The sequence below is a fragment of the Rattus rattus genome, chromosome 3, assembly GCF_011064425.1.
Source record: "Rattus rattus isolate New Zealand chromosome 3, Rrattus_CSIRO_v1, whole genome shotgun sequence".
Lineage (NCBI taxonomy): Eukaryota > Metazoa > Chordata > Mammalia > Rodentia > Muridae > Rattus > Rattus rattus.
This window is the reverse complement of record NC_046156.1, coordinates 31501929-31526612: the sequence shown is the minus strand read 5'-3', so window position 1 is coordinate 31526612 and position 24684 is coordinate 31501929. Positions and strand designations below refer to the sequence as shown.

Below are 24684 nucleotides of genomic sequence, written 5' to 3'. Positions count from 1 at the left end.
CACACGCTCCTGCCTGTGCCTCTCGAGGGCTGCGAATTATAGGCACATACCACCATGCCCAGCTCGAAGATGGCTTTTCAATGTGGAGTGACATAAACTGACTGTCTTTAACTCAGTGATATTGAGGCCGTGATTACAGGCCATCTCCATAAACTTACGTACAGATTATGACTGCTCACCGTACTTGGCTCACCGAGAACACACAAACCCAAGACACGAAAACTTAAACACAGCTCATCATGAAACATCATGATTTAGGCTGACTAGAAAAGTACTTGTTCTTGCTTGACACGTCTACTAGTGAACGGAGAACTGCATTTAAGAGTCCTCTAGATTTGTCATGTGACATCACACGAGCTCTTACTATGACAGGGTCACAACATGTGTTTCCTGAGGTAAGGGCAGGCCACTTACCTCCCTCTGGATTTTCCTATCCACGTCTTTCTGCTTCTCAGCAATAGAGTCATAATGCCTCTCTTGTAAGTCAACGATTTCTTCCTCAGTAAGTGGCCTAGAGAAAACAGGGAGGGAGGGAGGGAGGGAACAGGAAAAAACAAAACAAGAACCCTTCTGATGAACCTGAGTCGAAATAAAACACTCCAAAAGCCAGGGAATGCTGAAATTTTACTGCTAAACATATATATATATATATATATATATATATATATATAAAAGCAACAGAACACAGCTTCAACTGTTAGGTGAAACTATAAGCTGCAACGCAAAAACCCTTCTGTCAGTGAGGTGGTGTGCTTCCCTTTACAGACTCTGCACAGCTCTGCACAGCTCTGCGCCACAGCTGTCCTCGGCTACCCTCCCCCACCCCCAACACCTCACCAGAGTGTAGCCTCAGTGTGCTCTACTCTCTTCTCAGTGCTCACAGTCAGAACTAATCCTTCCAATGATCCAGGGCTCCCCGGGCCCTGCATCCTTCCCCATACTAGCCAATAAAGACAGCAATCTCCTGGCTTCCACTTAGGAAAGGACGTTCTCATATCAGGTCTGAATCCCCTTCTCTGCACACCTTCCCACGTTCCTACATTACACTGGTCACTCTGCTCATCCACTCTGAGCCCCTTCTGCTGTGGGCTGCTAGAAAAAAGGCAGTAACAATTTGGCCCTCAGCCTCCAGCAAGTCTTTTAACTTACACAAGGTGACCACCTACACTAACTACTCTGTAACTTTAAGTTTCTTATTCAAGCTCTTTTATTCTTAAGGGCAACCTCATTTCATTTCCACTTCAGTGTATTCATTGTATTCCTCCTTCCCTTCCTAAAGATGACCTACCTGAGGCCATCACTATCTCGAGATTCCCTCACGTCCACGGCCTGCACCTCGGTGCTTACCCCGTGCAGCTCCTCCACGTAAGCACAGAGATGACACGGGAGGGAAATGAGATGGACCCAGATTAAGACAAGCATGCGGTAGCTGGGACTTAATACAGGCGGTCCAGCACCATGCTACCCAGCCTGCTTCCTGTCTCCATGCCCTGTTTCAGCTCACTCCTTCGGTCCCTGCAGACACCAGCTGCCATCACTCCAGTAACTCTGGTGACCAGCGGCTTCTATGCTGCTAAACACATCAAACAACTTGGGTCCATCTGACTCAAGTTCCTGAGCGTCCCCTCTAACCCGGCCTGTGTCTGGATCTTCTCATTTCTCCTTTGCCTTCCTAAGTTCTCTGGTTCTCTGCCTCTATCACTTTTCAACCATTCTGAAAGTCCCTTTCCTGTGTGCCTATTTAATTCCCACCAGTCTTCCCTATGCTCCGAGAACCCTGCTCTATCATCCCGCAACCCAGGTATGCGACCAACGCACTGACCTGACCCTGACTTGGTGCCTACTAGATAAGTGCCCTAGCACGGAGCTAGTTACCTCTGGGCACAGCAACAGGCTAGTAATGCCAGCATTCAGAAAGATCTAAAGCTCACCCCAGGCTAAACTACACAGGAACTCTTGAGGCCAGGCCGAGTTACATAAATCAGGATCCCACCTCCAGGCAACTATGTCTCAAAACGAAGCACAGTACAGCAACACAGACGCCCTAGAGTTTATTAAGCGCTTACCTAATGCTTACTTACACATTTTTCATACAATATAATTGTAAACATATTCTTTCCTTCCCTCAATGCCTCCCTGACCCTCTCCATTCAATTTAATGTCCTTTCTCTCCTCCCCTGCTAAAATAGAAAACCAATAAACAAAAAAAACAAGAAAAAAGAAAACAAAAAAGAGAAAAGAAAATCGGCAAAAGAGAAAAGAAAAAGCTAAAAAAAAAAAAAAAAAAAAAAAAGAAGGCAGAGAGTGTTTTGTGTTGGTCAATTACTCCTGGGCTTGGCCTGGCGCCTGTCCTGGAGTGTGGCTGATACCCAACAGCGACACTCCAGGGAAAGCTGATTCTCCCCTTCCCAGCAGGTATCAACTGCAAACAGCTTCTTGGTTGGGGTGGAACTTTGTGTCTTTTATTGTCTTTTCAGAACCTTCACTGAAAGCAAGGCATACATTTCTGTCATTATTTATGGTCTCCTCTTAGAAGGGCAGAGCTCCCTTCTAAGCGATTCTCTCACTCTGTATGGACACTTTTTGACTATCTGTGAAGGTGTCTCTGCCTGAACAATACTTGTTAACTAATTCTTTAGAGATCAACCCAGTTATCATTTATTTTAAAAAAGTCCTTTTGGACACAGCTCCCCATACACATTTGGGTCACAGGGATTCTCTAGGTTTATTAGTATGTTCTATAACAGCTGTTTTAATTGCTACCTAATATTGAAATATTGAAATGTAATCGCCAGGATCTTTCAGTAAAATATACTTTCTTCTGCTCTCTCTCTCTCTCTCTCTCTCTCCTCTCACCTCACACACACACACACACACACACACACACACACACACACACACACACACACACACACACGGAGAAGGGAGAGGTGGGAGGTGGGGGATGGGGAGAGTGAGAGCACTGAAGCCTAGACTAAACCAGGGCTTTGCACGGGCTAGGCAAGCATCTGACCACTCAGCCTTGTCATCTTTCTGTTTAAGGGTGGACACAGCCCAGACATTCCTCCGCGTGTGTCTATCTATCATACGTCCAGGTCACCTGATTCTGTGGCTCCAGTGCTGCCATTACAGATCTGCAATGTCACAGCAAGTTTACACTTGATTTTAAGTCCAATATGTAACATAGTGCCTGGCACATGGACAGCTGCCCAATAAAGGTTTGCTAAACTAAAAAAATGCAAGGACAAAATAACAAAGAGGAAACAACTACACTGACACTAGGAACGTTTTAAAAACATTTTATGTGTATGGGTGTTCTGCCTCCATATGTGTCTGTGCACCATTTGCACACCTAGCGCCTAGGGAGGCCAGAGATAGTTTTAGGTTCCCTAGAACTGGAGTTACAGATGATTGTAAACGCCGTGGCTGCTGAAAACCAAATCTGGGTCATCTGTAATAGTAATCAGTCAGTGCTCTTGACTTCTGAGCCATCGCTTCAGCCCAGGAACTTTCTTTTGAGTTCAAGGTAAGATGCTTCTTTTTCAAGCAGTCTATGCAATTTTAATAGCAGATAAAAAGTTATGTAAATAAATTATATTTCCAAGGTTTTAGTTACTTCTGAAGTTGTAAAAGTTTTTTAATTCGAAGAATGTTTTAGAATGTCAAAAAGAAGAAAAAGGGGGTAAAATAAATATAAAAAGAAATAGTTATCAATGTTAAGAGGCTTTAAGAAAACTAAATGATTCATAACCTAAGTCCAAAAGAAAAAAAATCTGAGAAATTAATATACATCTTTTTTTTACTATTCAAAATATTGTTTGGGGAAATGCATTATTTGTCTTACTTTTATGTAATGAGAAAATTTTGTTTCTAAATCATAAAATGCTCAGTGTCTTGAAGACTGTGATAAGACTCTGAAGAGCTCACATGTGTTGTTTAAAAGTTCTAATCCATTCTGAGGAGAAGCTTCTTAAATAAGAAGGTAAACAAGTCAAAATAACTTCAGGAAGTCCCTGAAACTGACCAGATTCACCAGGCCCCTCTCTGCCAGAGTAAGAAAAAACTAAGAGTCATTCTTAGATAAGTCTTACTGCAAAGAAGACTCTGACACCAGATGAGCTGCCTACAGGAGGTATGAACCACCTGAGGCACCTGAGGACACGATTCAACCCTTTGAGCTACCTGCAGGCTGTGCAGTGTACTCCAGATTCCCAGCTTTGGGAGCTGTTACCTAGCTAGAGTGGCTTTGCTATCTTTAAGTCATTTCTGCTCCTGTATGTAACCCTTCACCCATAATCCTGTAAGTAACCCCAATAAAACTCATTGACTTAGGTGGAGTCCATACGTTGGTCTGTCGTGGGAGTGAGCAGATGTGTGTGTTGCATCTCCCCAGGAAGTTTTGTCACACAACACTTACACATTTTGTTGTTTTGATAAACCTTACCTATGGCTGCTTCCTGGGCTCTCCCCCTGCACAAAAATTAAACAAGTAAAAGAATTTTCACTAGGTGAACTCACTACTTAAGGCAAGCCAAAGCAATTTTCATTTAATCAAAAATACTTTTTACTTACCTATTTCTGTCACAGTAAGCAAATCTCATTATTAAAAGGATTTAAAACAAACAAACAAACAAACAAAAAAACTTCACTATTTCCAAAGGCAAAATGCCATTACAGAAAAAACATTTGTTGGCTATTTCTTAACTTTTTTTTTAAACAGACATGTTATGTATCGAATGAACCCTCACAGTTAGGACACGAAAGGCAACACACTGACTGTGTCTTCCACATTTGTGACTGACCTTTGTTATTCAGATTCCAAAGCTTTAAAACGTACAGGCCTGTTGAAGGGTTTAAAATGTATAGGCCTGGTGAAGGGATTTTGCAGCCCTCCCCTGGAAGTCAGTACCTCAGACTTCCTAACCACTTGAAAGCATGCAGAAGAGCACGTAACTGAAGAGTTGGCCAAGGACTGTGGTCCTAGCTAAGGCACAACAGGCACCACTGTGCCCTCTTCTCAGGCCGAACGAGGAGCCTTCGCCATTGCTGCTTGTGCTCTGTGGTCTCACTGTTTAAAATTATTCCTGAGCCATGGAGATTCTGCCTTAGAATAAAACAAAACACCCCAAATATGGCCTGTAACTGCTTTCTGCTGTTCCTAAGCACAGGAAGGCGTGATCTGTCTTGTACAGAGAAGATGTGGGGTAGATAGAGCATGCTGACAGTGAGCTCACAGTCAGCAGTCTATGCTAAGAACAGTTGCTTATAGAAAAATATGAACTAAACCTATGAATTCTCAGGCATGAAGATGCTGTGACCAAGGCTTCAGGGATCCATCTCTTGGTTTCGCTAGGAGGAGGGATTGCTCACAGCACTCATGGGGACTCTGAACCATTACAGTTACAGAATGAACTGGGGCTGGCGAAACAGTTCAGTGCTCATGACCAGTACTGCTCCTGCAGAGGGATCTGAGGTTAGTTCCCAGCAACCACACAATGTGGTTCCCAGTTGCCTGTGACTCCGGCTACAGAGATCTACCACACACACGGCATATGTGTACCACACACACGGCATATGTGTACCACACACATGGCATATGTGTACCACACACATGGCATATGTGTACCACACACATGGCATATGTGCAGCAAATCTATGCAGTGAATAGAACTAAGAAATACATCTAAAAGGAAGAAAAAGAAATTAATGGGTTCAGTTTCTTTTAAGACTATTTGGGTTTATGAGTATTTCTTATATGTTTATACTACAAATGTCTGTCAGCTAAAACATATTACTAAGTTGGCAGTAGGAATCTAATTCTAGATGGTCCACACTCATGTTGGAAGTAGCATCACAGAAGAGGATGGGGTGTAACCTGATCATCACGAGCAGAGCACAGCAGAGATTGGTCAGCAAGGTACGGACTAACAAAAAGCCCGGAGCCAACCACTGAAAGGGAAACATGAAGCAAGCCTCAGGCTGTTCTGAGAAGGAGAAGTGGGGGTGAAGTATGACCCTGAAAGAAGCTTCATTTGTGAAGGAGAAGGAGATGGAAGTGACTGCTGGGAAGGGAAGGAAGGCGGCCATGGAAGGCAGGTATTGCTTCACTAGGAAAATAAAGGCTGGACAGGTCTCTGGACTCCTCCTGGATGATGCAAATCTTTGCTTTTAGAAGGTCTTTTTGTTGCAGAACGGATGGGGAGTGAAAAGCAAGACAAAAAGTGTCCAACGAATTCAACAACCAGTAAGAACGAAAACTGAGGCAGACACTTACCTCATCGCTCTCCACAAGATTCTCAAACTGAAAAGACAGAAACACAACCATTAGGAGGGATGATATTTGTCTAGTAGACACTGTTCACGAGAAACAACACTCTTTTTAGCCTTAAAGTAATACAACTTTATATTTATGAGGGACCTAAGAAGTTGAGTGCCTTTTATGATCAGCACATGTCATATATTCCAGTCAGCAAAATGGCCAACCCAAGCATGCATATATATAAAATTATTTCTGTCTATCAGAATCTACAATACTGAGCCATGCCTAATGGTTCAGACCTGCGATCTCAGCTACTCTGAAGGGGGAGGCAGGGAGAGGCAAAGCTGAAGGCTAGCCTTGGAGACAGAGTGAGTTCTAGGTCAGCCTGTATGGCCTTGTGAGACATTGCCTTAAAATAAAGGGTCAAGTGAGAGGGATGGGGATGTCAGCCAGAGTCTAACCTCTACCACTCACGAGGCATGCCTCAAAAAGCAACCAACAACATTCAAATACACAGTTAGTTTTTCATACTTAGTCCATACTAAACGTAGGTCTAAATCCTTCTCTAGTATCTTAAAATAACAAGGAGCTGGAACGATGGCTCTGCAGTTCGGAACACTTGTGACTCTTGTAGAGGACCCAGGTTCGGTTCCCAGCACCTATATGGTGGCTCACAAAAGTCTGTAACTTGCTAGGAAACTGTCACCCTTTCCTGGTCTCAGGGGGTACTGTATGCACAAAATGAACGGAGCACAGTGCAGGCAAAAGTCTCATATGTGTAAAACAGAATTCTGGTATTTCGGATCCCACCCAACACTCAAGGACTCACCTCTATGGTCAAGTGCTCTCCTCTTGGGCATGTTCTAAAATACTTTGATCTAGGAAGAAAAAGATAAGATGTTAAAAAATCACAACTAAGTCTAAAACTGAATTAAAATTATGGCATAAACATATTCCTACAACACACAACTGTAAATTTTCTAATATAGAGCACTTTGTATTTCTAAAAACAAACCAAATTTACTTAAGACTATATATATATAAATAGTTTAGATTTTTAAACTTCATCCTAAGTTTAGCTAACTAACCAATCTTTTTATTGGCACTAATGTTTACTTAGACTGTAATAATAAGTTAATTTATACAAATATTCCATAGAACAGAATATAGCAATTTTAATTTTAGTTCATTTTATTATATAAGTAAGATATCTTGTTAAAAATGGACGTAAATATAATCAAATCACATGCACTGTATGAAAATATCAATGAAATCCATTATTATTTTAACTAACACGTCAAAAAACCAGAAATCCCTTTAAAAGCACACAAAAGGCCATACTAAATTATATACGACTATGTCCCTTACACTTTAAACCTATGTGAAACCTCACAACTCTGAGAGGACAACACAGGCCAATGTGTGATGAGCAGCAGCCACAGTAGCCACCGCAGCTTCTGCTTATAACACCATGGCTTAAAGGCTGAGGCGGGAGGGCTGCTGGGAGCCTAACCCAGCTTTGCCTACATCGCCAGGCCTCTCAATAATGGGCCATGTAGTCTATGAAGGCTTCATGCTCCTTTCTTATGCCTTCACAAATGAAAGAAGGAAAGACTTCATACAGGCCCACTAGATTAACTTTTTGAAGGCGTGGGGTAGGGCAAACCTTTCCTTTTACTTTGGCCGTTTATTTCTGTACGTCTCTCTGACACTTAGACGCAGTTAAACAAGCACCTTCCTTGTCACGTCTGCACCAACAATATATGCTCTACTGCAATTCCAGTTCATCTCAGACATGGCCAACTCAAATTCTGGTGCTACTGAGAGAGAACTAGGCATCTTTAAGACTCTCACTCAGGAGCAGTTCCCTCTACGGTGCCAAAATGAATAAAGGGAAGAGCCTCGCATAGGAACCGCTAGGTCTTATAGCTCGACTGTCGGCTGTACTAGACAGAAAAGACCTCTTTGAATAGTGAGATCTCTGGAGTCAGGTCTGATGCTCTGTACTTTTGCATGGAGGTGGCTTAGAGAGTTAGTAAGAAAATGAAGCATTGCAACTGACAATAAAAACATCAAAGAAGTTATCTGACAGATGTGACAGCTGATCTTCACTGTCCACTGACTGGGTTTAGAAGCACTTGGAGCCTGTGGCAGCGTCTCCCTAAAGAATGGCAGGAGCTTGTTTTAGTCATTTCCTGTTGCTGTGATGAGACACCCATACAGAAGCCACTAACGGAGAGCGGTGCGTTTGCTCTGTTCCAGGTTCCAGTCCATCGCTGTGGAGGAGACAAGCTGGAGAACCAGAAGCTGCCAGTCACACCACACCCAGGGAAAGCAGACAGCACCGAGTTGTGTACACTAGTGCTTTCTCCCTCTCCTCCTTCCCAGGGCCTGGCCATGAAATGCAGGTGCCCAGATCAGTGCGGGTCTTTCCATCTTATCACGATTAAGGACACCTCTCACAAGCACACTCACAGACTAACCTAATCTAGACAACTTTTTGGGACTCCCTTCCCAGGGAATTCTGGATTGGGTCAAACTGTATAAAGGAACCATCCCAGGCACCGGTGTCCTGAACAGAGTAAAGAGAAGAAGAGCAGCCGAGAGCTTGGCGGCCCCGATGTGATGGCATATGTCCCCCATGAGTTAAAGAGTGCCAAGGTCAGCCCTTTCTCCTGCTTTAATCTGTATTCCGGGGGTAGTTTGATCAAACAGACCAATGTGATACATAGCTCTGTGCCTTCCCTTTCTCCAGATTATTGGTAAAAAGTAGAAGATTTTATATTGTCTTTTTAAAAAGCTAATGGAATATTCCGATACAAATACAGTATCTTTTATCCTCTAGCTACACGGGGTCTCTACTCCTCGGCTTTTCAAGCAAAACCAGAAATGAGCTGAACATTCTAGAAGAACTGTGTTCTGACAGTAGGATTCCTGCTTCTGGTATTCCAGTGTTTCTCTACATGTAACCATTTGAACAATTTGACTGACTAAACTGTTCCTGTTTAGGCCTGCTGAGTGCTAGGAGTAAATGACGAGAGAAAGTTCAGCAATATTAAGATAATACAGAGCATCCGAAGCTCCACAGAGTAAGCACTGCACTGCTCTTACATTGGGTTACATGACTTAAGTCAACCGTCTCTGGCCTCTCTAGCCACAACTGGTTACAGTGAGAACCACCGCATTCCTGCCTGACTCTGACTGGACAAACTATGCACACCTAGACTTCATTTGATTTGTTCAGAGTTCTCTGGAAAACAAACATTGAAAATATATTCCTAAGATCTGTAGGGCTTCATTTAAATTAGACAAATCTTATCACAAAGACTATTTACTGCCTCCTACAGTAGTAAGAGCATATTGATTGGTTAAAATGAATATGCAATTTGGCAAACTCAGGCATTGTTTTTTTAAGAGAAGCTTTACTATGGGGCTTTTCTAAAACACAAATGGGTATCAGAGTATATGTATATATTGGGATGAATTATGGATGCCCTTATTTATTTAAACACTGCTGGCGCCTCCTAGAGCCCCCATGGACATGTGCAGTATTCAAGATGACCAGTTCTATTTTGCCAACAATGACCCATATAAAAACTAGAGCTGTTCTCCAAGTTTTCCAAATGGAGCATGGTTAGAAAGGCAAATGTTTTCAAGTACCATTTCAAGGATGTCTTTGTAGTGCACAGGCAATGTATCAGTTCACGGGAAGAGCCCTTAAATACCCCATCACTTAAGCAAAAGAAGGACACCAAGATTCAAGTCTTTCATACTACTGACTGCTAAAAATCTAACAAATTTGGGACATATATTTTTAGTATTTCCTATAAAAAGCTATTCTGATTTTTTAAAAAACGTTCTATTGATTCTTTGTGAATTTCACATCATGCTCCCCACTCATCTCCTGGACCCTTTGTGTCTGCCCTCCACTCTTGCAGCCTTCCCCCAAAAGCAAATAAAAAATAAATATAAATAAAACACCAAAACACTGGTTAGAAGTGGAACAATTGTGCAGTGGCAGTGTACCACAGAGTGCACCCTTTTGTCCACACATCTTTACTTGGAAATATCCACTGCAATGAGTCATTGGTCTGATTCGAGGTCTCTGGATTCTGCCACACTATCAATACTAGATTCTTGCTGGCACTCCTCTCAGATATCCTGATGTTGCCCATGTTATGGAGATCCTGCAGGACCAGCCCGTTCACATGCCCCAGTTCATAGATGCCACAGCTATTGGGTTGGGCCAACTCAAAGTCAACTCTAAGCTGGTCCTGACCCTCACCAGTAACAGCACTCAGGAGAGCTGGTCCTGGTCGGGAAGGTGCTGGTGAGCTAGCTCTGAGGGTTTAAGAGCAAGACAGCTGGTCCAGCTCCTTGCTGGCTGCAGCACTTGGAGCTGTCCTGACTATTTATTTTGTACCTCACCAATCTATTCCAGAGTAAAGGGTGAAGCTTTGTCAATCACCTGGGCTCCTAACCTACCCATGGTTAAAGTGCCACATTACCTTTATCATGGTTGTTAGCAGCCATTAACAACCCGGCTCACTTCATTGTAAGGGGTGAAGCTTTGGTCAATCACCGGGCTCCTCAGCCACCCACAGTTGTAACCATTAACAACCCTTCATTGTCTCACTGGATATTGAAGGCAATCATCTTCCAGATTCTTCACAGATGTTCTTAGAAGCCCTCAGCTGTATAAAGAACTTCCCTAGGGGATCTTAAGAGATGATTTACTGCTTTGAGAGGCCAACTAGCAAGCACTGTGGCAGCACAAAGAAGAATAGCAGTGGCTAGGATCACAGTGATAACAGACAGAACTGAGAAGTCCTTTGAAGACAAGGCTGGCAGAACGTGTTCTTAAGTGGACAGCAATCACAAAATGAACTGTCAGAGATGAGGAGATCAACGTCCACATGAAGCAAGAGTCTGTGAGAATCTACTTATTGCCAAGTTAACAACACTAACATAAACGTCGTCAGTCGAAAGTCCCCTGTGGGGTGCTCTAGAGCTGGAGATGAAAGGGCAAGATGAGGAGAAGAGTTCCCTAAGAGGCGGCCCTACAAAGGCATCCAGCTTTGTCTCAGACACTGCTTATGAACAACTTGTTCTCCATTCCAGACTACAGGAAGTATTTTTCTTTTCTTTCTTGCTTCAGATTCAAGAAATGATTTATTTACTACCCCCAAGGAATGTTGGTCATAGGCAAAGACAGTAATGCCAGCATCTCCCCCTCCCATACTTGAACTTCACGTTACGACCTGAATGTATATGGACGCTAACAACTGTGGTAAAAGGTTAGTGTGGTATTTTAATGATGGGTGGGTTAGGAGCGGGATGACTGACAGTCCCTCCCCTCACTCTGGAACAGAGTGAATATATATAATATGTATATTCTTAGAGTTTTAAAGGAGTTTATATCTAATTACTATTAGTTCTTGGGGTGGGAGGGACGGGGAAATTGAGTTAAATTTTGGTAAGTTAGAAATAGACTAAAATCAAACTGCCCCTAGCAGGTCAATTACATTGGCATGCTGGTCTTTGTTCCAAGACCACACCAACACCTTCTACCCTATTGGTCATTTCAAAGCAAAAGGTCACCCTTACCGAAAGACAATTACTATACTCTTTCCAAGCAGCTTTCTCAACTTAAATTAAAAATTTATAACTTAATGTTCTATATCTGAACAAACACAGCCAAAGGTGAAAGCCTGGGACACAGAGAAACCATGTACAGAGCTGCCTAAAACAATCTGCCACGTTTAAATAAATCAACCAAATGAATCCTGTGTTTCACAAAGGTACAAGAATTGTTTTAAATTTAAGGGAAAACCTCAGTATTTCACTAACTTGATTTCCAGCTATGTGTGACATGAGCCAAGATGAGAGAGTGAGGCGGTAACACGGTAAAGATAGACTCACATTTACCAAGTACACAGACTAGGCCCTGAACTGAGCTAATTCTCACATGTGTCTCAGAAATTTGCTTTCCCCTATACTCTGTGGCTCTTGTTACCCTAGAGAGATCTCTGCTGTCCAGGATGACAGCCACTAATGAGGAGTTCTACCAAGCACTTGAAACGCACCCAGTCTGAATATGGAGGGCTGTGAGATGTCAAACTGACCTGGATCCTAAAGACAGTACAAAGGCGACTGAAGGGCCTCCTCCAGGATCTAAGCTCTTCGGCATAGATTCATGACTAGAGGTGCCAAACGTTCAGATCTTCTTCGATTTTCCTCCCTGTTTAATTCATCAATTCTACAGCTGTACACATTGCCACACATCTAGTACTAAGTGTGCAGTTTTGAGTCTAAGCATATTCATTTTATATGTAATGCCATCCCCAGAAGTGCTTCTGTGCGTTAGACATGACTACATTTTTCATACCATTTTCACCGAGCACTGGCAGTAAACAGCTAGCCAACAGTCAAAGAAAGCCTGGGCTGATAATTTGAATCATACAATCTATAAAGAAAACAACAAACAAACAAAAACAAACCAGCCATCCTACTGTTTAGAACTACTACTGTTAGCACGTAAGTGGGTCAGATTATACAAAAGTCCCTGAATCTACTTAAGAAAAAAAAAAGTTCAAGCCAGAATGGAAGATCTGTTGGTTTTTTTTTCCCCCTATCATGCTTATAAGGGGAGACCCTTAGTCTCTGCCTTCCTATTTGTAGAATGTGAGAACAGATACTCAATGGTGTTTCTTCGATATAGATTTTACAAACAGTAGGATTAAGAGAAAGAACACAGTTAAGAAAGCAGGTAAGAGGGCTGGAGAGATGGCTCAGCCATTAAAGGCTAGGCTCACAACCAAATATATAAGAAAGCAGGTAAGAGGGGCTGGGGATATAGCTCAGTGGTAGAGCGCCACCTAGGAAGCGCAAAGGCCCTGGGTTCGGTCCCCAGCTCGGAAAAAAAAAAAAAAAAAAAAAAAAAAAAGAAAGCAGGTAAGAGCCAAACTACTCAACTTCAAATTAATTTCATTTATGATGATAATACACCAGAACCATTAGACATTTCCCAAGTTCAGGATCCGTGGAGGTATGATTTTTTAGCAAACCATAAGAGAAGATGGCAACAGTAAGTGTCAGGAGGCACCCAGGTCCCACCCACAGCAAAAATCAACAGAATGATGAATTTTTTTTTTTTTTTTTTTTTTTCGGAGCTGGGGATCGAACCCAGGGCCTTGCGTTTGCGCCTACCACTGAGCCAAATCCCCAGCCCCAGAATGATGAATTCTTGTTCCTGACGAGACACTGCTGTTTACCTTGGGTAGTTGAACTAGGGAAAGGAAAAAGAGGGGAAGGGGCAGGAGAAGGGAGGGTATCTGAACTAGACGAAAACAGAAAACAACAACTGCTCTCTCTGCCCTGTGTCGGTAAAGCAGCCATTCTTCCAACTTGGCAGGACGCAGTCACCTTGTTAATGAAGATTACTGTGGTCTATCCGTCTCCTGTGGTCTAGTTTTGTACCAACACTTCAGTTTTATTAGTGTCTGCTATGTCCTAAGACAAAGCCATTACCCTCTTCACAGTGCACAGAATTACCCTGTCAAGTTGATCTCTGATACGGATTTCATTTTTATTGTACTTCATTTGTGGTCATTGGTGTGAGCACCGAGGCAGAGTCCTCCCGTGACCACAGGGGTGCTCTCCATTTATCTGAGGTTAAAAAGAGCCACTGCAGTTTTTAACATCTCCTATTCCTTATCCCTAGTTTCTCATATTTAAACAAAAAGTACACATTCTATTTGCTACAGGCACACAGGGTTATAATGAAGTTCTCGTACAAACACGCAACATTTCACATTAATAAGTTGGAAAAGGCACCTTGCGGGTACTTAGAAAGTGGAGCATTGAAAATCCCTTATGGGTAGAAGTATAAACTGGCATAAACTTTAATGTATTTGGTACTGATGAAGATCTGCATAAGCTATGAACCTGTAACTCCATTCCCGGGAACCTCTGGTATGGGTGTAGGGAGGGATATATTAGAATGCCTAGTAATGGTAGCAGCAGAAGGAAGAACAGAACAACAACAACAACAACAACAACAACAAAAACAACAAAAACCCAAAAGAACACAACCATCCTTGAAGTAACAGAAATGTCCATCAATAAAGTAATAGATAAATTATGGTATATTAATGCAATATATGCTACAACAGGAAGCAAAATGAGTGGATGATCAGGTATGAAAATGAGAGTTTGGACACTTTTTGAAATCACTGAGAACAAAAACAAATGTATATGACTAATATTTACTGTATTTAAAGTAATTACTGAGGAACAAGAATACAACTCTTCCCTTAAACCTAGCAGGGTAAACCAGCATAAAAAGCTTGCTTCAAGTGCCAGGAACCACAGAGTCTGAGGGAGCTGCGAGAGGATGAGGAGAGTGAAGGCATGAATAATGCAAGCAATCAACTTGAGGCTATGGATAAAGCAATGATAGCCTGGATTAGGGCGCTGTCGCGGGAGAAGTGGATAAACAAATACTCAGCAGATAAAAGATTCTGATCTGGAAGGATTAGATAATGAGATGCTGGGAAGCAGGTCAGAATCAGAATGTGCTACAGTGTGTGAGTGGGTACCACACAAAGTAAACACGGTAAGCCCAGGATGCAAGGAACCTGAGAAGCCAGGGAAGTCCTCGGAAACACAGCGGGGGTTACACAGGGCTGAGCTGTGAAGAAATTAGGGTCACATCATACGTACATTTAACTTTCACCAACTCAGGCACATGCTCTGGGAAAAGGGAGGGGGAAAGTAACGTGTAACCAAACGCACCCAGCACGGGGTGTGCAGTCAGTCACTAAGGAAAACACAAGTGTGCTTCCCTCCTTGGCTTGAAGGCTCTGCCGCTCAGCGCCATCCTGGGTGATTTATAGAGAGTCCTGTGTCCTAGAAAGTTGTCTCAACAGGAGACAGGTTCCTGCGTATTTACTCTACTACTAAATATGCGGATGCGGCTCAACACGGAGACAGTGGCAGAGAAGCAGAAGACAGGCTGTGGTTGGTGCATGGAATATTAACAAAAGAGCTCAGAATAAGAAATGGAGGTTCCTTGTTGTCAGGACAGATACTACGGTAACCTTAAATCTTGTTGACAGTGGGCTGAAAACGTAGCTCTTTATGCTTTTCTGTTACGTTAAAAATAAAACCCCACGAAGCTCAAAACTACATTGGTATTGTTCTTTTTCAACATGTTTTAGATCATACCTGGTGAAATACAGTAAGACAATCCTTCACATTTTCTTAAACATTGTAAATAAATGATCAGCAAGCAAGGTAAATGATTCCAAAGCCTACAAAAACTTCAAAGCATCCAAGACATTCTCCCAGCCCACACAGAAGACAGGCCAGGCTATAACTCATATGCCTGTCAAAGCTATCACGACAAAGACACACGGCATTGTTTTCCAGCCAACATCAAACATTTCAGTGGAGATTCACCTGAATCTGAAGGGATGAGATGATGTCAACACAGGTCTACGTTACGCCTGCGGGAACGGGTCTCTGCCTCAGTGAGCTGCCCGAGCTGCCGCCCTGGCTACCTTGTGACCAGGTACTCGGACTCAAACCGTTGGTTTTTCTGGGTCACAAGCTTGCCCACAGCAGAGAGAGGCACCTAGTTTCCACTGTAGCCAATCCCTCATCACGTTTTATATCTACCACTGCAGCTATTGGACGGTCTATGCTGTTTTTCTATTGGTTGGGTATCTATGCAGGCCCATATAGAACTGGTAATCATAAAGTAAAAACAGCTACTATTAACAGTGCCTTCTGAATGATTAGCTTTAGAATGGATATTCAGAAAATTACTTTACGCCTTGCAAGGACAGTGGAGACAGACCTTCCCTCTGTCAAGGCAAAGACAGAAAAGGCTAAACAAGAGGCTGCTCTAGAGGAAACGAGTAACAAAGAGGGAGATCCAGCCTGATGCTTTCACGCTGTGGGCATCACCTGACATCACCCATCATCTCCTGTTGGAGAGTGAAGCATGTGACCTCTTTTCTTATGTGAACCCAGTCTTCTCTTTTTCTTCCTTTCCTAAGTTACTGAGCAAAGGGCAAAGCAAAGTATTAATATTTAGAACATGAAAGTCAATAAAAATTAATTTTATAGTTAAATGGGGTAAATTACAAGCAAGGTTGTTTTAATCACTCTGGAGAGGAGAAATCAGCCCATCCCCAAATATGGGAAAGGGCAGTTCGGAAGTATCAGAGACCAAAAGCCAGGCCTGTGAGGCAGTGACAGACTTAAGAAACTCTTCACAGAATCAACAAACACTTGCACATCTACCTACTAGGAACTTAACTAGGTACTCAACAGAAGCATGGGTCAGCATGTCTACCCACTAGGAACTTAACTAGGTACTCAGCAGAAGCATGGGTCAGCACGTCTACCCACTAGGAACTTAACTAGGTACTCAGCAGAAGCATGGGTCAGCATGGGCAGCGACCGATGAGATGGTGCACTCAGAAGCTAAGTAGGGAAGAGGAGCTCAGGAGAGCCGGCTCAGGAGAACGGGCTCAGGAGAGCAGACTGTTGGGCAGTGCTGTGAGTGAGCTCTTATTTCTGGAGGGCTGGTGATGCTTCCGGAAAACTGTGGAAAGTAATTCTTGAATTGCCAGTAAAAAGATGAGTAAGTGGGTGTTATTTAAGTGAAGACAAGGAAGAAATAGGGAAGAAATAGACTTGGGGAAGACAGGATGGAGACAAGAGACAAAACAAGAAAAAACAGAAGAAATAAATAGTGCAGAATGTGGAAAGATACAAATATCTAGAGGGATACATACTTAGCCTTAACCCTAGGATTAGCACTAAAGTGAGGACCCTACAGGCCAATCTGATGTAGGAGATTCCTCAATCAAGATTCCCTCTTCTCACATATTACTAGGTTTGTGTCAGATGTGGAGGTGACACAGAAAGAAGTAACATTGAGAGGGTGGGTTTGGAGGGAAGGACAATGACCCTCTGTTCACAGCTAAGGCGACTACAGACTGATTTTCTATGAAGAAGGTAGGAAACAAAAGCAAAAATGATTAGAAGTAATCATTTCCTCTGAAAACAGAGGAGAGAAGAAAGGGCTATGAGAAGAAGAGGTAAAGGCAGCATTGAAAGATGGATTTAAAGGTACACAGTAAGTACTGGATGATTCCAGAACTCAGCAGGAGGACTAAACTCAACAAGACACAGGGAGTAGATTATACAGCATTATCTCAAAGTACACTGGGGGCGTGGGGGCCGCTGGGAAATATTCACTCATATACATATATGAATGAGAAGAATGAAAGGTCAGAAAGAAAAAAGTCCTCGGAGTCTCTAGGCTGTAACACAGAACACATGGGATTTTTATATCCATTTAAAGATCCACTACTGTGAAAAGTAACTTGAGAAATTTCAGAAGCATCTTTCATCTGTGGTTTTCAAAGCCAATAAACATGTACACTAATACAACGAATCCTTACTACTGACACCATAGCTTCCTGTGTCTTAGCAACCCCTATTATGGCAAAACGGTATACATGAAGCAAAGGTGAGACGATACTGTTCCTCAGCAGGGTAACAGCTCAGCTGGCGTACAGGATGCTAAAGAGGGTTAATAAGAGAACTGAGGAGACCGAGGCTGGCACTTCAGGGTCAACACTATTTTCAAATGAAGGATAATACTTACCAAAAAGTTTTAATATGAAGATTTGTGAATGTGCTGTATTGAAACTAGAATGTCTTTAATGTTCTTTTTTTCTGACCTATTTGCACTAATGTGTTTTTGCTGAGAACAAAATGTGAATTACAGATATGGATATATGCTGAGCATATATGCATGAATTACAAATGGATATATGCTGAACATGAATTCCATACAGCTCATCAGCCTGCCATAGGAGAAAACAAGACTCCGGAGTTCTGGAATCCAGTCATAGGAAACAGACGGCAGAAGTCAGTCAACAAGGAGACAGGACAGCACAGTGTGTAAAGGGGGAGGTTAAAACAGAACCAAGGTTACAACCATTCTGGAAATCAGTCTGGAGGTTCCTCAGAAAATTGGACATTGAACTACCTGAGGACCCATCTATACCTCTCTTGGGCATATACCCAAAAGATGCCCCAACACATAACAAAGACACGTGCTCCACTATGTTCATCGCAGCCTTATTTATAATAGCCAGAAGCTGGAAAGAACCCAGATGCCCTTCAACAGAGGAATGAATACACAATGGAATACTACTCAGCTATCAAAAACAATGACTTCATGAAATCCATAGGCAAATGGATGGAACTGGAAAATATCATCCTGAGTGAGGTAACCCAATCACAGAAAAACACACATGGTATGCACTCATTGATAAGTGGATATTAGCCCAAATGCTTGAATTACCCTAGATGCACAGAACTCATGAAACTCAAGAAGGGGGGCTGGAGAGATGGCTCAGGGGTTAAGAGCACTGACTGCTCTTCCAGAGGTCCTGAGTTCAGTTCCCAGCAACCACATGGTGGCTCACAACCATCTGTAATGAGATCTGATGCCCTCTTCTGGTGTGTCTGAAGGCAGCTACAGTGTACTTATATATAATTAATATAAAAAAAAAAAAAAAAAAAAAAAAAAAAAAAGAAACTCAAGAAGGATGACCAAAATGTGAAAGCTTCACTACTTCTTTAAAAGGGGAACAAGAATACCCTTGGCAGGGAATAGGGAAAGTTTAGAACAGAGGCAGAAGGAACACCCATTCAGAGCCTGCCCCACATGTGGTCCATACATATACAGCCACCAAACTAAATAAGATGGATGAAGCAAAGTGCAGGCTGACAGGAACTGGATGTAGATCTCTCCTGAGAGACACAGCCAGAATACAGCAAATACATAGGCGAATGCCAGCAGCAAACCACTGAACTGAGAACAGGACCCCCGTTGAAGTAATCAGAGAAAGGACTGGAAGAGCTTGAAGGGGCTCAAGACCCCATATGAACAACAATGTCAACCAACCAGAGCTTCCAGGGACTAAGCCACTACCCAAAGACTATACATGGACTGACCCTGGACTCCAACCTCACAGGTAGCAATGAATATCCTAGTAAGAGCACCAGTGGAAGGGGAAGCCCTTGGTCCTGCCAAGACTGGACCCCCAGTGAACGTGATTGTTGGGGGGGGAGGGCGGTCATGGGGGGAGGATGGGGAGGGGAACACCCATAGAGAAAGGGAGAGGGAGGGGTTAGGGAGATGTTGGCCAGGAACCGGGAAAGGGAATAACAATCGAAATGTAAATGAGAAATACTCAAGTTAATAAAGATGGAGGAAAAAAAAAACAAAACGATAAAAACAGAACCAAGGCAAGAGCATCTCTTTAGTCGGCTAAAAAGGTACATGAAGGAATAGTGGCTGAAGTAACATGAATGGCTGAAGTGTCCTTGGGATAAGCAGTATACATGTCAGAGAAATTAAATAAAGACATCAAGGGGTTGGGGATTTAGCTCAGTGGTAGAGCGCTTGCCAAGGAAGTGCAAGGCCCTGGGTTCGGTCCCCAGCTCGGGGGGGGGGGGGGCCCATCAAAAAAAAAAAAAAACAAAAAACACCCTTATCTGATAGTTAGAAAAACGAAGACAGGCCAGGAAAGGAACAAAAACGGAGAAGACAGTTATGCTGCAGAGACCAAGTGCACAGCCTCACCAAGCCTGTCACACAGTCAGTGCACAGCCTCACCAAGCCTGTCACACAGTCAGTGCACAGCCTCACCAAGCCTGTCACATGAGACAGGGTCCCGGTGCTGAGCTATTCATAAGGTCTTCACCAACAGGGTTCAGGACAGTTCCCACACAGAGGGTAACCAGATGTTTATCTACAAAATAAAGAGCCGCAAGCTATTACCAGTTAAAGATAAGGGCTCTGGTTTCAGAGGGACTTTGACTGCAATCACAGCTCTGTTATCTCAGGCAAGTTAAACTTTCAAGCTTTGGTTTTCAGTCTGTAACACATGTACAAGTTGAACACCATTAATCTGAAAGTTCAAAATCTAAAATGCCCTATGCTCTGAAAGCTTCTGTGAGCCAACATGAGGCCACAGTGGAAATTCCATACTTGACTTCAGGACAGGAGAGTGTGAAGCCAGTCTGGGTAAAACAGTAAGATTCTTATGCTACCTAAAGCAAACAGTGAAAAGCCAGAGGCGGACTAAAAATACTGTATAAAATCACCTTCAAGTATACAAGATGTATATGAAATACAATCACTTTTATACCTTAACTTGGGTCACTGTCTAAGAGTGTTGTTGTCTATAGACGTACTCCAAACTCCTATTTAAAATAAGAAATTGGTTTCATGCATTTTGGATTGAGGGCTAAATTTTCAATAGCACTTATTTCTTGACAGGAGTGTGCAAAAGAATAAGGAAGGTAACGTATAGTATTTACGATACTGCCCAGCCTAGAGAAGTAGCTAAACATTGACAAGTACTAAAGCCATTTTCCCTAGGAAAGGAAAAGCAAACCACTGAGAACTTGTAAGCTATTACCTGGAAGCCACTCTGCTGCTAGAATCCAAGGGGCTGACACCTCAGCCACAGACATGGTCACACCTGTGTGAGTGATACTACAACTCAACTGACGCCAGGATGGGCGATTTCATAGACATCTAAAACAGGAATTAACATACTACACAACTAGCTTCCTTAGAACCCATCCAAGGACAAGTAACTCGTAGGGCTGGGCTTAGTTAGAGAGTGCTTCCTCATAATGCAAGACACCTTAGATCTGAGCCCCAGCACCGCATAAGTCAGGCAAGGTAGCACACACAGAGTTCTAGTACTGTTCACAGAAAACGACTGGCCAGCATGTGGAGCTCTGGAGAAGGCGGCTAACCCATTGGGATATCAGTATTTTTTTTTTTTCTTGGTAGTAAGGTCTCCAAGACACCTTAGCACTTGTTTGGGTATTTGGACTGGCCAACAGTTATCCTAGCATATAAAATACCAGAGCACACTCTAGTATGTTTGCTAATTGTACTGCTGATATTATGTAGTGTGGAGTAAGTGATCTCATTTTGAGAGACTCCTGGGAAATGTGCAAGGCTAAGAAATCAGGCCTCAAATCACAAGGCACCCCCCACCCTGTGGAGTCCAGACTAAATGATCCTGACAAAGGTCAGGATGTCCTATTTCTTCCTAGCCATGATAAGTTCAGTGACATAAAATCAACGCACACTTTTGTGATTACCCGTTTCTCCACTTTTACGCGTACTCACTAACTGTCCAGATGCATGCCTAAAGGAAAACTAACAGCGGCTAAGCTGAAAGGCAGTTTACTATTACTGTGCAAGTTACTGCATGCTTCCAGGAAGCTGCGAGGAATTGTGGAAACTAATATTAAACACTAAGATTATGGAAAGATTCAACTAAGGGAACTGTTGAAACCTGTGCTTACAGATGACAAGAAACAGGACTGATACTGATCACATGGTCTTAGGTGTCAGCATCCACAGGCCCTAGGACTTACTCAAGGTGTCAGTCAAAAACAAAGTACATATTCACGATCAAGTATTACAACATAGCTACAGACAGTATACGCGTGACTCACATGATTTCATCCTGCTACCCTACCCTATGCTGCCAAGCCTGTGCTCAACCAGTCGAACCCACAATTTTAATGAATAGCGTCTAATTAAAATATCATTTGTAAAGTCACTGTTAAAAAAACACCCAAGGTTCTTACAGAACCCAGGTAACATACTCCAAAGTCAAATACAAGAACATATTGTCCATCACAGAATTCAAAACACTCCTTCCCAGAGTTTGTTATGCCTTCCAAGGAATGATAATAAAGCCAAAGATGGTGTAATGTCCAGTTCTTCCATGAGCCCATTTCTACAGCTTTATGAGTTCACTCATATAATACTTAGAAGAGCATGATTTTGGATCACAATGCAAAACAGCTGTCACATGCCTGTGAAAGTAACAGTATCGAAATCAGGAAAATCAAAACACCAAACTAAGTAGAAATCTTTTAAGTCCACCCATTCCCATTCTAGGGGTGCACAGTGTAACACCTTAAGTACTTTGACACACTGCTTGATGAGTGAATCATTTCATAATGTATCCATGACTCAAAGATTCGAATTACAAATCACTTGTTTCCAGTTTGTGTATGCTGATAGTTTCGTGATACAAAGCTATTGGCTCAAAATTTGGCACAATGCTTAAGAAAGTAAGAAACAGAATATTCTTTAGATAGATTGGCTGGCTTAGGTTTTTTGCTTCTAGATTTAAATTTCTGGGAAATACTTAGGAAGAATAAAATCAACATCAATGCTATGTGCCCCCGGTTTTTTTTTCTTTACTTCATTATTCAAGGAAATAAAGATAGAACAGTAATCATACAATTTTGCTATTGGATAGTGCAGATAGAGAATTCTTAAGCATATCCCACTTTCACACAAGAGAAGTGATGCTAGGTTTTATTTTGATTAGATTACCAAGCATAGCAATCACAGCGGGGCATTCCTTTTCAAAATTCTAAGTATTACTATTAAAAGATTCACAAACAGTCGCACCAATCACTTAAATGGCCAGGGTGCACTGTGATCCTGTAGCTCTTTTACCTAACAGAGTTCACCAGAGCCTGGAGCAGAAGTGCCTTCCGTTTAAAATGCACCTGAGGCATCAACCTTGGGGCCAGATTTTCACCAGTTCTGTCAAGGCCCAAAAGGAAGACCAAATACAGAGACCGACGCTTCGGCAGTAAGTCAAAGCAGGGTGTGTCCAGACGGCAGTGCGGGGTGCTTACAGGAGCCGTGCCTCCCGAGGTAAGTCTTAAGGGACAGGGATCATGCACGGGGGCGGGGGTACCACCACCGCCGATCCCCGGGCGGGCATCCGGGCCTGCGCTGCCGCTTACCCTCCGCCCGCTCGCTGCAGCCGACCCGCTTCCCGGCGGAGCAGCCCGAAGCATTGCGTCCAGCAGCAGTTCCCCATCGCATGCCGCCTGGAGCTGCCGCTCCCCCTCCAGCCCCGAGCGCGAGCCCAGGCGGAGCAGCTGCATCCGCGCCGGCCGGAGCTCGGCAGACGACGATGTAGGGAACAAAGGCCGCCGCTAGGCCCGCGGGCTCCCGGATACCGCGGCGCGAGGGACGAGCGCAGGGCCGTGGGGTCCCAGGTCGCCAGCCGTCCGCATGGCCAGCTTGCCACCCGCCCGAGCCGGTCACCGCCCCGGCAGCCCCGGGAGGCCCGCGCCGCCACGCCCCCTGCCGCTTCTGTGTTCCCATTGGACACGCTTCTGGCGGCTCCGCTTCCGGCGGCTGGCGCGTGCGTCATTTCCGCTAGCTTCCGGTTTGGCTGTCTCAGTTTGGCAGGAGGCGCTGTTCTTGGTTGTAGGTGATGTGTGGTGAATTGCCCTCTCTGTGTGTCATGTCTGGCGTCTTCGTCACTTGCTATCAAGCAATGGGGATAGTGCAGGGAGCGTCGAGCGCAAGCTTAGCCTTCGAACTTTGTACCTAAAGCACACGAGCCTCCTCCCCTGCAGCAGCGGGTCGCAAGTTACCCAACGAATGCGTTCCAGTACTGCACCAGAGCTAGAGGTAGAGACTAGGAACTCATTGCCATTACTTAGAATACACCAAGAAGGTTTTGTTTTGTTTTAAATTCTTCAAATATTCTCGTTTGCGTGGCAGCATATACTCGTTATACTGCCAGCGTACTGGAGAAACACTTAACTGTACTACTAGCCAGATTTTCTTTTATTAAAAACGAAAAATTCAAGTTTGGGAATGTAGCTCGGTTGGTAGAAGTATGGTGGGAAATCTGCGGTCGCAGTATTTGACAGATGAAAGCAGAGCCATAAATTCAAGGTCAACCTCAGATACACTTTTAAAGTTGGAGGTTATGCGGAGACCCTGTCCTTTTTTCTTTTTCTTTCTTTTTTTCCTTCTTCTTTCTTTCTTTTTTTTTTTTTTTTTTTTTTTTTTTTTTTTTTTTTTTTTTTTTTTTGGTGGTAAAGGTTAAAGTAATTTTAGGTGGAGAAGATATGAGAACCAGGAAATCAGCAAAAGGTCTTGGATTTTCAGGAGAACAAGCCATTTCTAATTCAAATACGTGGCTCCAGCGTGAGAGCAAGGCTGGGGTGAAGATCCATGTCCTCAAATGCTACCCTAAAACCCAGTCTCGGACATCAGGTAGCTTTAGAAGCAGAAGTATGTCTGTGGGTTGGAGGCCGGCCTGGTCTACAGAGCCAGTTCCTGGCCAACCATGTCTATGAAATGAAACCCTGCTCTCACCCAGATTGGATATAAGGCATGGTTTCACAGATGTCTAGTCCTGTGGATAACATGCTTCATTGATAACCAGAAATTACTATTTTAACCCACTTTAATGTGAGTGAAATAGTTACATTGAAAAAAAATAGTACTACTAATAAAGCATTCTACTCAT

General features: G+C 43.2%; 1 protein-coding gene across 2 annotated transcripts in view; it reads right to left on the bottom strand.

Annotated features, from left to right (window-relative positions):
- Positions 1-23491, bottom strand: part of Ap1ar (adaptor related protein complex 1 associated regulatory protein) — a 31532-nt gene extending 8041 nt beyond the window's left edge. The window contains exons 1-5 of one of the 2 annotated variants that reach the window (XM_032897350.1): positions 23156-23491; positions 7089-7137; positions 6275-6301; positions 4445-4470; positions 415-511 (exon numbers count right to left, since the gene is read on the bottom strand). In XM_032897350.1, the coding sequence (XP_032753241.1) occupies positions 415-511; positions 4445-4470; positions 6275-6301; positions 7089-7137; positions 23156-23232 (276 nt within the window). In that variant the 5' untranslated portion in view covers positions 23233-23491. The remainder of the gene's footprint in view (positions 1-414; positions 512-4444; positions 4471-6274; positions 6302-7088; positions 7138-23155) is intronic. The other variant, XM_032897349.1, reaches the window with a different exon arrangement.
- Between the last annotated feature and the right edge of the window lie 1193 nt (positions 23492-24684).